This window comes from Ahaetulla prasina, chromosome 9, assembly GCF_028640845.1.
Source record: "Ahaetulla prasina isolate Xishuangbanna chromosome 9, ASM2864084v1, whole genome shotgun sequence".
NCBI lineage: Eukaryota > Metazoa > Chordata > Lepidosauria > Squamata > Colubridae > Ahaetulla > Ahaetulla prasina.
In genome coordinates, this window is record NC_080547.1 from 17,413,356 (window position 1) to 17,428,710 (window position 15,355).

The 15,355-nt window shown below is 45.3% G+C and overlaps 1 protein-coding gene across 4 annotated transcripts in view; it reads right to left on the reverse strand.

Annotated features, from left to right (window-relative positions):
* LOC131203860 (neurotrimin) overlaps positions 1–15,355 on the reverse strand; it is a 449,992-nt gene that overhangs the window by 192,450 nt on the left and 242,187 nt on the right. For all 4 annotated transcript variants that reach the window (XM_058194540.1, XM_058194542.1, XM_058194541.1 and 1 more), the window contains exon 2: positions 9,012–9,244. In XM_058194540.1, the coding sequence (XP_058050523.1) occupies positions 9,012–9,244 (233 nt within the window). The remainder of the gene's footprint in view (positions 1–9,011; positions 9,245–15,355) is intronic.

Below are 15,355 nucleotides of genomic sequence, written 5' to 3' on the forward strand. Positions count from 1 at the left end.
CAGAAGCATCCAAAAGAAAGAAGTTTATCCAAAATTAAGATACCCCTCGGGGTGTCCCTAGTCCGCTATTCCTTTTCAAGATAATTGCAATTCTCCCATCGAGGCCCACCTGGATACTTTTGTTTTCTCTCCAGACCGGGAGAAGGAAGAGGTACAGGAGAGGATGCTTATGGCTCCTGCAGGATCAGCCCTGGAGGGATTTAGGGTGAAAAGTGGTGGCTGCAGGCGCCGCCGAGTGGTTTGTCTTGGCAAGAGGCGGCGGCGGCGGCGGCTCCAGTATCGGAGGGTAGCCATAGAAACCGCACAGCGCCATAGCAAACTGGATCCTTCCTTCCCCGGGACACAAGGAGGGAGGAGGCAAGACTGGCGGATCCGCTCCGCCCGTCGGTCAAGCTGCGTCAAGGGCTGCAGCGGTAGCCGCGGGTGCGGTAAAAGCAAGAGGAGGAGGAAGAAGAGGAAGCGCCGGGGAAGGGAGGCAGAGCCCGCAGTCTCCGGGCCGGAGGAGTCGGGCCTTGGTTGCTGCCAGAGGAGAGCAGGTGGGGCAGCCGGAAGAGAGCAGCAAGGCGGCGATCAGCCCCCAGGCTGGCGATTCGAGCCCTGCAGATTGGAAGAAGCGCGCCGGGGGGAAAAGAGGGTTTCTTTGAAACTGGAGAAAACCCGGAAGATACTCGGCGGATCCTTCCCCGGCAGACTCCTGGTTCCCGCTTCTGCAGAAGCCAGAAAATCCGCCTTGCCCAGGTTTTCAAACCCTGGAAAGACTTTGGCTCGGATTTGGGTTTTGCATTTCTTATTCCTGAGATTTCTTCTTGCGCCGCCTAGCAGTCCGCTCATTTCCCACCCACCTTAGAAATGGAGCGCCCCTTTTCCCCTGTCTAGACGGCAGGCGCTGTTAACCCTCCGAGCTTTTAACTCGGGATTTGCGCGAATTTACTTCAGTGCAACCAAGGCGTGGATTGATGTGTCCAGTTCGTGCAACACGCCCAGCAGGATTTTTCCCCCCGAATTGCATATTGGTTTGATCAATGCATTCCTTTGATTTAAAATTCCACCCAAGCCTCCAATTTTACACCGGATTAAAAGACTGTCGGGTCTCTCCTTTTGGTGACGCGCTGCTTTCGCGCTTGCTGCCTCTTTCGCGCTTGCTGCCGCCTCCCCCCCCCTCCCTTCGTTATTCCCACCCGAGGAAGGCGAGGACAGAGCTGCTGGGCCGGGCACGGCCAGCAGCCTCTTTCGCGCTTGCTGCCGCCTCCCCCCCCCTCCCTTCGTTATTCCCACCCGAGGAAGGCGAGGACAGAACCCCTCCTCACCTGTTTCTCGATGGCGGCCCGAGGAAGGTGAGGGTAGAACTGCTGGGGGCAGGCACAGCCAGCAGCCTCTTTCCCGCTCGCCGCCTCCTCTGCCCCCTCCCTTCATTATTCCCCGCCCATGGGGAGGAGCCGCGAGCCTCGCAGCGCGAAAAGGGCCATTTTAAATTATAGTTCCAGAATTTGCTGCGGGCCAAAAAAAACTGACCCGCGGGCCGCAGTTGGCCCGCGGGCCGTAGTTTGGACACCCCTGATTTAAGGGCATGGTTTTCCCCACTTTGAATTCTGATGCCATGGTCACTGTCTTAAATCTTTATTAAAGGTAAAAGGTAAAGTTTTTGCCTGTCTAATCCTGCCAGACTCCAAGGGGTGTTGCTTATCTCAGTTTCATATCCAAGGGAGCCAATGTTGTCCAAAGACACTTCTGTGGTCATGTGGCCAACATGGCTATACACCGAAGTGCACAGAATACTGTTAACTTCCCACCAAAGTGGTACCCATTTCTCTACTTGCATTTGCATGCTTTCGAACTGCTAAGTTGGCACAAATTGGAGCAAGGACAGGAGCTCACCCCATCACACGGTGCTTGGGTTTCGAACTGTCAAACGTCTGGTTGAAAAGCCTAGCATCTTCACTGCTAGGCCACTGCACCCCCTAACAATCCACAGTGTTCTGACCCAGCTCCCCAAACATGACAAACCCTCTGAACTTAAATCAATGATTTTTTTATTAGGAGTCCCAGCAGCCCGAACAAAAAGTTTCTCTCTCAATGCAGGCTAACAAGTCTGACAGGGAGATGAATAGTTGCATGTCACATCGATTCATCTCCGCCCCCTGCCTTTTATGCCCAGAGCTAGGGTGGGGCTTCGCTATCCCAAGGATCGGCTCATGGATTTCCACTGCTCTCCTCTCCTTTGCCTTCTGTGCATCCAGCCATCAGGCACTGGACCCAGCTGTTCCTCCTCTTCCTCATCAGCCTCCTTCAGACCTGGGGGCTGTTGAATCTCCATCTGAGATATGATGGATGGCCCAATCTCCATCTCTCTCTCTCTCTCTCTCTCTCTGTGCCAGTTCCATTCCCTCTTCCCCCTCAGAGCTCTCTGGTTGTCTTGATGTTGACCCTAACTCTCACACTTTCTCCTCCTCCTCTGATTTGGCTACTGGAGGGACCAGTGACTGACAGGCCACAACACACAATTTAACAAATGTTCTGATGCAGAATACACGTTAAAAAGTTTGGCCTAAGAAAACACAAGGCCTGGGACTGTACATTGTACTAAAAGCTAGTTTACTGTGGTGGAATTTAGTCTGGATTCCCAGGAGGGACCGGCTGCATTTCAGAGGATCAAGAGACAGCAAACTTTAGACAGTCTGTCTGGGAGGAAAAGGATTGTGACAGTTTTTCACTAGAAATTTTCAGAGTGCATCTCTAATGATGCAGGTAGTTGCTTTCATTTGGCAACATTTCTCTCAATAGGCAAAGAGCAATAAATAAAACTGTCTTTCCGATCTTTGTAGCCTGAAATTTATTCATCCATCTGTTATTGAACACAGCACAATTAGATAAGTTGCGCGGCACCTGAGACAACAGTTTGCAAATGCCTGGAAGATTTGTGAACTCTGCCATTAAAACAAAACAAAAGCAAAAAAAAAGTTATCTTAGTAAATTAAATAGTTATGATTTTTTGGGGAGGGGTTCCACGGTTTGGTTTTGTTTTTATCAGTCTGCTTCAGAGACGGCCACAATTTATAAGCAAGACTTTGAAAGCCACAAACAAACATACCTTTCTTAGATATTACAATATTCTGAATGCTCCCAATTCCAATTAACTTCAAAGTCAAGCGACAGCAACTTTCCGTCTAGATAACTAGTTACCCTCCTCCTTCAGAGAACGAGACCTTGCAATACCTTCCACTGAACATGTTCCTCTCTTGAGAAAAACCGTATATCTTCCTTCCACAATTATTCATGAAGAGAAGCAGCGAAATAATAAAACACTAAAACAACAAACAGAGAGGCAGGATTGATTTTAAATACCAGAGGTTCAGAAAGGATGGGTAAGTAATTACTACTCTCCAGCTTCCATGATTACAGCTTTGATTTTTTTTTTTTAATGTGATCAGCTTTGATGCATGAATTACAAACAGACGCCGTAAATTTGGAAGATAACAGAAAATGCCAAGACTGGAAACACATCCGTTAGTTGTTTCATGAGTAAAGAGAGGTATACGCTCGTGGGAGAAAATTTGCTCCATTTTTTTTTCTTGATCGCTTTAAAAGGAAGGTTTTCTGACCCAGCTCCTCAAACACGACAAACCCTCTGATGTGAACTCAAAATATTCCTTTATTAGGAATGCCAGCAACCCCAGCAAAAAGTTTCTCTCACAGGCTAACAAGTCCGGCCGACTGGAAGAGGAATAGTTGTCTGCCACACCTATTCATCTCCTCCCTTTGCCTTTTACCCCCCAGAGCTAGGGTGGGGCTTCGCTAGCAGTGGTGGCTGTTCTGCCCCAAGGACCGGCCAATAGATTTCCACTGTTCTCCTCTCCTCTGCCTTCTGCGCACCTGCACATGCAATAAAGATGATTAGGGGACTGGAGGCTAAAACATATGAAGAACGGTTGCAGGAACTGGGTATGTCTAGTTTAACAAAAAGAAGGACTAGGGGAGACATGATAGCTGTGTTCCAATATCTCAGGGGCTGCCACAAAGAAGAGGGAGTCGGGCTGTTCTCCAAAGCACCTGAGAGTAGAACAAGAAGCAATGGGTGGAAACTGAGCAAAGAAAGAAGCAACTTAGAACTAAGGAGAAATTTCCTGACAGTTAGAACAATTAATAAGTGGAACGACTTGCTTTCAGAAGTTGTGAATGCTCCAACACTGGAAATTTTTAAGAAAATGTTGGATAACCATCTGCCTGAGATGGTGTAGGGTTTCCTGCCTGTGCAGGGGGTTGGACTAGAAGGCCTCCAAGGTCCCTTCCAACTCTGTTGTTATGTTATGTTATGTTACATCAGGCACTGGACCCAGCTGTTCCTCCTCTTCCTCATCACCTCCAGACCTGGGGGCAGTTGACTCTCCATCTGAGGGCTGACGGATGGCCCAGGCTCCACCTCTGTCTGCCTCTCTCTCTGCCAGGTGCATTCCCTCTTCCCCCTTGGAGCTCCCAGATTGCCCTGAAGCAGACCCTGACTCCCACGCTTCCTTCTCCTCTGATTCGGCTGCTGGAAGGGCCAGTGGCTGACAGGCCAAAACAGAAGGGAGTGGAAGAAGAGGGTAGAAAAGTGCCTGGAATTTTTTTAGCATCCATTGGTTGGTCAATGTAGGAGATGATCCAGCTGAGCCCAAGGGAGAGGTCAAATGTGTCATCAGTCATGAGTCTCTGTGCACCCACAAGACATCTAAGTCCAGCCCACCTTGAATTCCTTTCTTAACTCTGCAAGCTTAAGATTGCAATAAATCTTTACACTCATTTGAAGTGCCTGAATCTTGTGATGTTTGACATAGAGTCCAGCCTATCAACTGCAGGTTAGCTCAGGACAACTTGGCGTACAAGACCAATGTCTTTCTTAACCCAGCTTGTTTCCAAATCAATGTATCCATTAGCATTTGAAAATTAGCTCAGGTTCAGACTCCCAAGACTCAGTTTCCAAGCTCTATTAAAGGGCCACCAAGAAAAGCCCAAGAGACATGATCGATGGGAAGGTGAGAAGAAATTCTTATCCCAATCATCCTTCTCATTATCCCCATCATCTCAGAATAACAAAATAACAGAGTTGGAAGAGACCTTGGAGGTCTTCTAGATCAACCCCCTACTCAAACAGGAAACCCTTACTGTTGTGACTCCGGCCCCCGAGACTGTCTTCATGGAGGAGGAGAATTTGGAGAGTGAGGGAGAGGAGCCAACAAGGCTTCCCTCTCCAGGTCCCTCCTTTCTGGCAATGCCTCAAGTGCCAGCGGAAGGCCAGGAAGAAGGTGTGTCAGAGTCCCCACAGATAGAGGACGAGGAGGTCAATCCTTGATTGACCCTAGGCAGCGTCAGAAAGAGAGGTGTGCGCAGCAGAGAAAGAGGTGTGGCAAGCCCAGGGAGTGCTGAGTCACTGAGTCACTGAGCCACACCCCACAGGGGATAAAAGTGGGTGGGGTTGCCATCGGGCCCTTGTGACGGACAAAAGCTACTAAGTGTGAACTTCAGTGTGAAGTGTGAGCTTCAGACAGTTTTTGGATTTAAGGCTTGGATTTTCATGAGTAACTCTTAACCATTCTTCAGACTCCTGGTTGCTGTGGCAATGGACTGTAAACAAGCTGACTCTTGATAAGAAACTTGGCTGGCACTTGGAGAGCAGCTGCCAGAACTTTCTTCTGCCAAAGGAAACCAGGCCAACTTGTAAATAAATTGTTGGCAGACATCCTTCGGCACTTGTGCTTTCTTAGGTGAGGTGGGTGTGGGGGACAGAACACTTACATTTTAAAATATTTCACAAATATTTAAATATCTCCTACTTGGAAAAGCCAGGAATGAAACTTCATCCATTGCACACAAGCAGATGCTCCATCATTAACCACAGATAAACTGAATTGGACTTAAATCTTACTGACCGCAACAGAGACAGGCAATCTTCTGAGACTGACAGTACAGATAATCCAAATTTGTTAAGTGAGTTTTGCCCCATTTTATGACTTTTCCTGCCACAGTTGTTAAGTGAATCATTGCAGTTGTTAAGTTAGTAACCCAGTTGTTAAATGAATCTGGCTTCCCCGTTGACTTGGCTTGTCACAAGGTCACAAAGGGTGACCCCGTGAACCACGAACACTGGCCATCATAAATGTGAGTTGGTTGTGAAGCATCTGAATGTAAATCACGCAACTATGGGGATGCTGAAACAGTTGTGAGTGTGAAAATTGGACATGGCTCACTTTTTCCAGTGTTGTTGTAGCTTCAAATAGTCAGTAAGTGAACTGCTGTAATTTGAAAACTCCCTACATTCGCTCTGTGTGTGTGACTGTGAGAGAGAAAAAGACTGAGAGGAAGCGAGAAAAAGGTTATTATTGGTGGGATGATGTCAGTGGTGGGTTGCTACCGGTTTGCCCCGGTTCGGGTGAACTAGTAGTGGCGGGGGCGGGAGGCTCCGCCCACCCACCCGGACGTCATCACGGATGCTCTGCACTTCCGCAGAAGCTTCTGTTCATGCGCGGCAGTGCCACGCACTCCCAATAACGAACCGGTAGCGAAGGTAAGTGACACCCATGACTGGACAATGTGGAAAAATAAGGATTGGTTGGTTGATGGTGGGATTTTCTGAATGTTTCTAGATTTTTATGAAAGCTTGAAGGGAAGACCCAGATTGTCAGGGTCAATATGCTGACTCTGCAAACTGCTTAGAGAGTGTTGTAAAGCACTATGAAGTGGTATATAAGTCTAAGTGCTATTGCTATTTTCCTTCCCTCCTTCCTTCCTTCCTTCCTTCCTTCCTTCCTTCCTTCCTTCCTTCCTTCCTTCCTTCCTTCCTCCCTCCCTCCCTCCCTCTCTCCCTCCCTCCCAGTGTTAGAATGCAGTATTGTATGCAAACTCTGCCCACAGCCTAGAGTTTGATCCTGATGGGGTTCAAGCTTATCTCAGCCTCCTATCCTTCCATTGCTATTGCTATCCTGGGTAGAGTTGCACTATGACGTTCATGTGTCCCCCACCATAAACTAATGAGAACCTCCACTGCTAATGTTCAGGAAGTCGAGGTAATGAAAGGCTATAAATTGGAGGTTGGGGAATGCATGTATCTATGAGGTTTTTGGTAATTCACCCTTATCTAGAAAAAAAAAAGGTGGAACTAAGAAAAGATTGGGGGATCCTAAGCCAGGTGGCCATAGATCAAAGAGTCATGATGACTCAGTGGCTAAGATGCTGAGCTTGTCAATCAAAAGTTCAGCAGTTTGAATCCCTAGTGCCATGTAACAGAGTGAGCTCCCGTTATTTGTCCCAGCTTCTGCCAACTTAGCAGTTCAAAAGTACATAAAAAATGCAAGTAGAAAAATAGGGACCAGCTTTGGTGGGAAGATAACAGCGTTCCGTGCACCTTTGGCATTGAGTCATGCCGGCCACATGACCACAGAGACGTTTTTGGACAGCGCTGGCTCTTCGGCTTTGAAATGGAGATGAGCACCGCCCCCTAGAGTCAGGAATGACTAGCACATATCTTGAGGGGAATCTTTACCTTTACCTTTAAGCCAGGTGCCCATAGGACAAACGATTGCTAGATTCACAAGAGTGCAGTGAATATTTTTTTTATAGCAAGAGGCCTGGTTGTTTATTGGTGGATAACAGCCACGGGAACATCACAGCATCGCAATTGAGCCAGGATCTGAAATTTCAGCCTCCCCCCCTTTTTTTTTCTCTCCATTCTGAAAAATCTGGATTTAAAACAGCTGTGAGAGGTTTACTTTTGCTCATCTACTTCCCGACTGTGGGAAATTATCCCCGAGCTCTGATTTTTGGGTTGCTCTGGAGCCATTAAAAAAAGAAAATGGACTTCTAAGACTATTGACATATGGCCTGCAGGCCAACTGCTCCTCATCTGGTTAGAAGATTGCTGTGTTCTTCAAACCGCCGCAAGAGGAGAACATCAACTACTCTTGAATTCCACAAAGGGACATTCATTCCCCCGAGCAGTAGCAGCAGCAGCAACTGGAACACTTATGTTGTGACTTTTTTTTTTTTTTTTGTTTACATTTATACCCCGCCCTTCTCCGAAGACTCAGGGCGACTTACAGTGTATAAGGCAATAGTCTCATTCTATTTGTATATTTTTACAAAGTCAACTTATTGCCCCCCCAACAATCTGGGTCCTCATTTTACCTACCTTATAAAGGATGGAAGGCTGAGTCAACCTTGGGCCGGGCTCGAACCTGCAGTAATTGCAGGCTACTGTGTTCTTAATAACAGGCTTTTACCAGCGTGAGCTAAACCGGCCCTTGTCCTCCCTCCTCTCCTCAGTTGGGCCCCTCCCATCTCCAACCGGGTCTGTTATCAGACTCCGAGTCTGATAATGAAGATGAACGGCCTGTCATGCCTTCAGCCCCTGGCCCTGGCCCCATGCCCGGAGAAGATTCCAGGAGTGAAAGGAGTAGCCTGATAAATCTCACTCATACAGTGTGTGTTCCTTTGGCTCAACCTTCAGAGCAGGAAGCCAGCCAGGTATTGGAATTGCTCGGGCCTACTCTTTCTGACCCCTCCCTTTCCCAGATAGCAGATCCAGCTGAAGACAATTCAAAGTGGGAGGATCCTCGCTTCCGGAGATCTGAGAGGTGACGCCAGCAGAAGGAAGGGAGGGGCAGGCCTGGATAAATGCTGAGTCATCGAGCCACACCCCACAGCCTATATAAAGGACCTGCTTTTGGCATTCCAACCTTGAGTCAAGCAAAGTCTTATCGAGTTTGCTGATACTGGACCCTATCGCTGAAGTCACAACTTGGACTCCTGCCTGCCCTGATAAACCTCGAAGGCACTTGGCAAGCTGCAGAGGCTTTGTTGCCAAGTTTGTTACGGACTTCCTTGACGCGTTCATCGGAGTGGGGGGTGGGACACGACAACTTAAATGTTGTGCGTTTGATCTTTATTTGAAGGTTCCTGGTCATGTTCCGGAGTTTGACCTCTTCTGAAGTCTTCCTCCAGGGTGAACCAGACCGGAGCCACCTTCCCCCACAAAACCTTACCTTGCACAATGAGATGGACCCGTGAGGTTTTGGGGTGGTTGTCCGTCTGTACTGAGCAAGTATATGGTCCCTCGTCGTACACATCCACGTCATTTATCCGGATGGCATAGTGGGTTTTGGTGTTGGCAATTAGTTCCACCCGCGGGTCCAAGCACCACTTGTCGTTGCCCGCATAAAGAATGCTGCTTCGGTTGAGCCAGGCTACCCGCGTCACTCGATTATCCACGATGCATCTGAAAAGAAAGGAAGAGAGAGGGATTATATATATATAATTTAAAGTTTTTTATTTTGAACACATTAAAACAACAGACAAAACATACAACATTTATATACATATCACTGTTTATCAGCAATTCAAAGCAGTCCTTTCTTACTATTTATACATATTTTAATTCTTTCCTATTCTATTTTTATTTATCTATCGTTCTTGATTTCATCTACATTTTACCCTGTTGTTTGATTTCTTTATCTTTCCTATTTTCCAATTGTTCGTACCATCTACATCAGACCTTATAATATTCTGTATCCTCTTTCTCTTTGATTTCTTTTGTGAGTTTATCCATCTCTGCACATTCTAAGATTTTTTAAATTAAATCTTCTTCTGTTGGTGGGTTCTCCTTCTTCCAATTCTGCACGTAGGCTATACGTGCTGCTGTTAATATGTGTAGTATTAAACATTGTGTATCATTTGTATAATTTTCTGTTGGGATCCCTAATAAGAATTGTTCTGGCTCTCCCTTTATCGATTCCTGTATTATCTCCTCTAACCGCTTTTTAATTTTGGCCATTAAGAAGAGAGAGGGATCATAATCTGCAAAGAAGTTTCCTAAAGGTTCCTAAACTCTCCATCCTCTTTCCTCTCTTTTCCACATTCTGAAGTTCTGATGTGAGCAGCAGTGATCCCAAAAAGCATAAACCAGCATTTTATCCAGATATAGTGGTTGCCAGCGGTGGGTTTCATGAATTCTTACCACCAGTTCGCCACGTGTGTGCACACTCGCTCCCGCTGCACCTTCCATGCATGTGATTTGCTCGCACACGCACATGCATCCAAACTTAAAAATGTGGCTAAATAGGACAGTATTACGCGGGGGGCAGCTGGGCGGGCTCACCCCCACCCACAGTTGCTTCTACCGGTTTGCCCGAACCGGTATGAACCGGCTGAATGCCAACTCTGGTCGCCACATTCTATATACAGCTAGTCCTTACGACCACAATTGAGATCAAAATTTATGTTGCTAAGCAAGATAATGTTTAAGTCAGTTTTGCTCCATTTTACGATCTTTCTTCCCACAGTTGTTAAGTGAAACTGCTTTCCCTGTTGACTTTTCGCAATTGGGGATCACATGACCCCGGGATACTGCAACCATCATAACTACGAGTCAGTTGCCGAGCATTTTAATTTTGCTCAAGTGACCATGGAGATGCTGCCACGATCGTAAGTGTGAAAAATGGTCATAAGTCACTTTGTTCACTGCCGTTGTAACTTTGAATGGTCACTAAGTGAAATGTTATAAGTCCAGGACTACCCATTGCCCTTTCGTAAGACTATGAGGACTTGGTTGCATGTCTAGGGCTGAGACCCTGAATATGTTTATGGCTTGGTTTCTTGGTTGTATTAACATCCATAGTAACAGCTTTATTTGGTGTCATATTTTAGTATTAGTATTAGTATTTATTGGATTTTTATACCGCCCTTCTCCTGAAGGACTCAGGGTGGCTCACAGCCATAATAAAAACGATGACAATATACAGATAAAAACAAGAATTAAAAAACTTATTCTATGATTGGCAAAAATTTAAAACAGTATACCGTTAAAAATCCCCTAAAATTTATATCAAATATGAATATTAAAATTAAACTCTTTAAAATTATAAAATTTAAAATTACTAAGCCAGTCCCGCGCGAATAAACAAATACGTCTTCAGCTCACAGCGAAAGGTCCGAAGGTCAGGTAGTTGATGCAATCCAGGGGGAAGTTCGTTCCAGAGGGTAGGAGCCCCCACAGAGAAGGACCTTCCCCTGGGCTGCCAGCCGACATTGCTTGGCAGACGGCACCCTGAGAAGCCCCTCTCTGTGTGAGCGTACGGGTCGGTGGGAGGTGTTGGGTAGCAGAAGGCGGTCCCGTAAGTACCCAGGCCCTAAGCCATGGAGCGCTTTAAAGGTCGTAACCAAAACCTTAAAGTGCACCCGAGAGACCACAGGCAGCCAGTGCAGTCTGCGCAGGAGTGGTGTTACATGGGAGTGACGTGTGGCTCCCTCTATCACCCGTGCAGCTGCATTCTGAACTAACTGGAGCCTCTGGGTGCTCTTCAAGGGGAGCCCCATGTAGAGAGCATTGCAATAATCCAGGCGGGAGGTAACAAGAGCGTGAGTGACCGTGCATAGGGCATCCCGGTCAAGGAAGGGGCGCAACTGGCGGATCAGGCGGACCTGATAAAAAGCTCTCCTGGACTGCTTTAATTGTCCCATAATTATTTTTTTATGTGTCATGGTGTACAACACCCAGAGTCACATGTTGACATGGGTGGCTACAGAAATCAAACCGAAGTAAAATGGAATGAATTATATATCATGGAATTGGCCATCGGATGATTTTTTTACAATTTGTCATATTGCAAAGTTGCGTATGACACATGTGCCTGATGGGAGGAGAGTCTAACAGGATGACTTTTGCAGGACCCTGCCCAACTCTGTTATCAAAGAGGTATGAGGATTAGACCATATAGAGAATAAAAATTAAGAATAGCATAGCATAGCATAGCATAGCACAGCACAGCACAGCACAGCACAGCACAGCACAGCACAGCACAGCACAGCACAGCACAGCACAGCACAGCACAGCACAGCACAGCACAGCATAGAATAGAATAGAATAGAATAGAATAGAATAGAATAAAGAGATGGAATGGAATGGAATGGAATGGAATGGAATAGAATAGAATAGAATAGAATAGAATAGAATAGAATAGAATAGAATAGAATAGGGAAGGGCAGGGAAGGGAAGGGAAGGGAAGGGAAGGGAAGGGAAGGGAAGGGAAGGGAAGGGAAGGGATGGGATGGGATGGGATGGGATGAGATGAGACGAGACGAGGAGAGGAGAGGAGAGGAGAGGAGAGGAGAGGAGAGGAGAGGAGAGAAGAGAAGAGAAGAGAGAGAAGAGAGGAGAGGAGAGGAGCGATGAGAGGAGAGGAGAGGAGAGGAGAGGAGAGGAGAGGAGAGAAGAGAAGAGGATGAGGTTTTGTCTGCTTTCACCTATTTTCAATTAGCTCTGACTTCCTCAAACACTGAAATGTTTCCATGCTATACACTCAAATTAGCTCCAGCTCACAGTTCCACCCACGTACCTCAGGGAGAAATTTCATTGAACCTTGTGGGTTGTATGTCACAATCCCCAAACGATGCGTAAGCAGAAGTGGCAATCACTTCCACAGAACGCTGTGAAGACATTTTCCAGCCACTAATCATTAACCTATATATTGCATTGACTACAACATTAAATCCAGCCAATTACTTAGACTATCATTATAACGCTTCCCAACTCGGCTTTTCACGGGTATTACCAAGTTTAGTTAGACTCAATATTGGTTTTATTTTTAAAAAAAATATATTTATTTTCATTCATCAACAAGGATCAACCACACATAAACACACACACACACAAACAGATAGACTAACATCCAGCACTAACCATAGAAAAAAGGGTTTTTTTGTGTATAAAAGAAAGAAAAACAGAGACCCCTCCCATGTCGAAATTATATGGGTGATGATGGTTGTTCATCATCATCATCATCATCATCATCATCATCATCACCACAGCTCAAGAACAAGCACTACAAACTAATTCCATGAAAGCGACGATACAAAAATCCCTCAACAGTCTAAACTGCCGACTTTGCAACAACCAAGTCGAAACTGTTTCACATTTAATATGTGAATGCAGCAAAATCGCACGAACTGATTACAAAGCTAGACACGACCGAGTTGCCTAAATTAATCCACTGGTCACTATGTAAAAAAATACGACTTGCCTGTATCCAAAAAGTCATGGGAACATAAAGTGGAAAAAGTTATATAGAAAATGAGAAGGTGACAATCGTGTGGGACTTTCAAATACAGACAGATTGTCATTTGAAACACAACACACCAAATATCACAGTTGTCAAAAACCGAAACATACAATTTACTGACATCGTGGTACCAGGAGATGCCAGAGTCGAAGAAAAAGAACTGCAAAAAAAAAAAAAAAATCACGAAATATTGTGACCTGGCCATCAAAACTACACGGCTATGGATGAAACATGTAACACCGATGCCCATTGTCATCGGGACACTTGGTACCATATCCAAGAACTTTATAAGATACATCAACAAATTGCAGCTTCCTGCAATGACACCAGCAGAACTGCAAAAAACTGCGCTACTCGGAACATCGTACATCTTAAGAAGGTACTTGGTTGATACTTAGGATGCTGGCAGCAACCCATATCAACCATTAGCACCAGTCAATGGTATTTGTGATGCCTTTTTGAATGTTCAGTTGACTGAGTTTCACGTTTAATGAATAAAGTATATAATAATAAATAATAATAATAGGTTTTCCTCCCCTGATATACACGTAGTCCTCAACTTAGGACCACAATTGGGTCCAGAATTTATGTTGCTAAGTGAGATATTTCTTCAGTGATTTTTGTCCCAAATTTTATGACATTTCTGACCATATTTGTTAATGTGAATCCCTGCCACTGTTAAGTTAGTAATGTGGTTGTTTGCCTAATGAGACCAGGGTTGGTGATAAGACTGAAGAATTGTGTTATAGAATAGAATAGAATAGAATTTTTTATTGGCCAAGTGTGATTGGACACACAAGGAATTTGTCTTGGTGCATATGCTCTTAGTGTACATAAAAGAAAAGATACGTTCATCAAGGTACAACATTTACAACACAATTGATGATCAATATATCAATATAAATCATAAGGATTGCCAGCAACAAGTTATAGTCATACAGTCATAAGTGGAAAGAGATTGGTGATGGGAACTATGAAACGATTAATAGTAGTGCAGATTCAGTAAATAGTCTGACAGTGTTGAGGGAATTATTTGTTTAGCAGAGTGATGGCCTTCGGGAAAAAACTGTTCTTGTGTCTAGTTGTTCTGGTGTGCAGTGCTCTATAGCGTCGTTTTGAGGGTAGGAGTTGAAACAGTTTATGTCCAGGATGCGAGGGATCTGCAAATATTTTCACAGCCCTCTTCTTGATTCGTGCAGTATACAGGTCCTCAATGGAAGGCAGGTTGGTAGCAATTATTTTTTCTGCAGTTCTAATTATCCTCTGAAGTCTGTGTTTTTCTTGTTGGGTTGCAGAACCGAACCAGACAGTTATAGAGGTGCAAATGACAGACTCAATAATTCCTCTGTAGAATTGGATCAGCAGCTCCTTGGGCAGTTTGAGCTTACTGAGTTGGCGTAACTATATGGATGTTGCAATAGTCATAAGTGAGGAAGACAGTCATTAAGTCACCTTTTTCAGCGCTGTCGTAACTTCGAACGGCCACTAAACAAACTGTCATAAGTCGAGGAATACTTGTCCAAAAGAAAGGAGACATAAAGAGAAAAACAAAACAAAACAAAACCAACCAATGTCAAAAATATCCGGGTGCTGAAATATTTTTTTTTTAAAAAACCCTAGTAGGTTCTCCTCCCTTTACATAACAAATAATTATAAGCTTTCTCACTGTTGTTTGACAAAAAAAAAAAATTATATTAAATAAAGAAGAATTCCAGATGAGAGAATCTATCATAAAGCTTATGCAGAAGAAAAGAGAAAGAGAAAAAAATCCACAGTCAACAAGTTAGCCCAAATGTTATACTTTAAATCCTCCTTTTAACCATCTGTTATTGTATTTATCGGTAGTTTTCTGCTTTAAATCCAAACACGTAGAGCAGGGGTGTCAAAGTCGATTTCATTGAGGGCCGCATCAGGGTTGTGTTTGACCTCAGAGGGGAGCACGGTGGGTGTGGCCATGGTGGGTGTGGCTATGGCGGGCATGGCCAGCTCGACGTCATTCGTATCAGGGGTACCTTTGGTGGCCAAGTAAGGTACAACTTCCCTCCGACCAGTGATGGGATTGAAATAATTTAACAACCGGTTTTCTGCCCTAATGATCAGCTGGGTAGCCGTGGCTCGGTGGTCATGTGACTGTGGGCGTGGTCAACTCAACGGCACTCACATCGATGGGTGCTTCGCCTTAGCTGTTACACTGTAAGAAGGGTTTACCCGAAAGGCAGTTTCTGTAAACAGGGCAATAAAGATTAGGCTAGAAACACCACCAGAATGTTTCC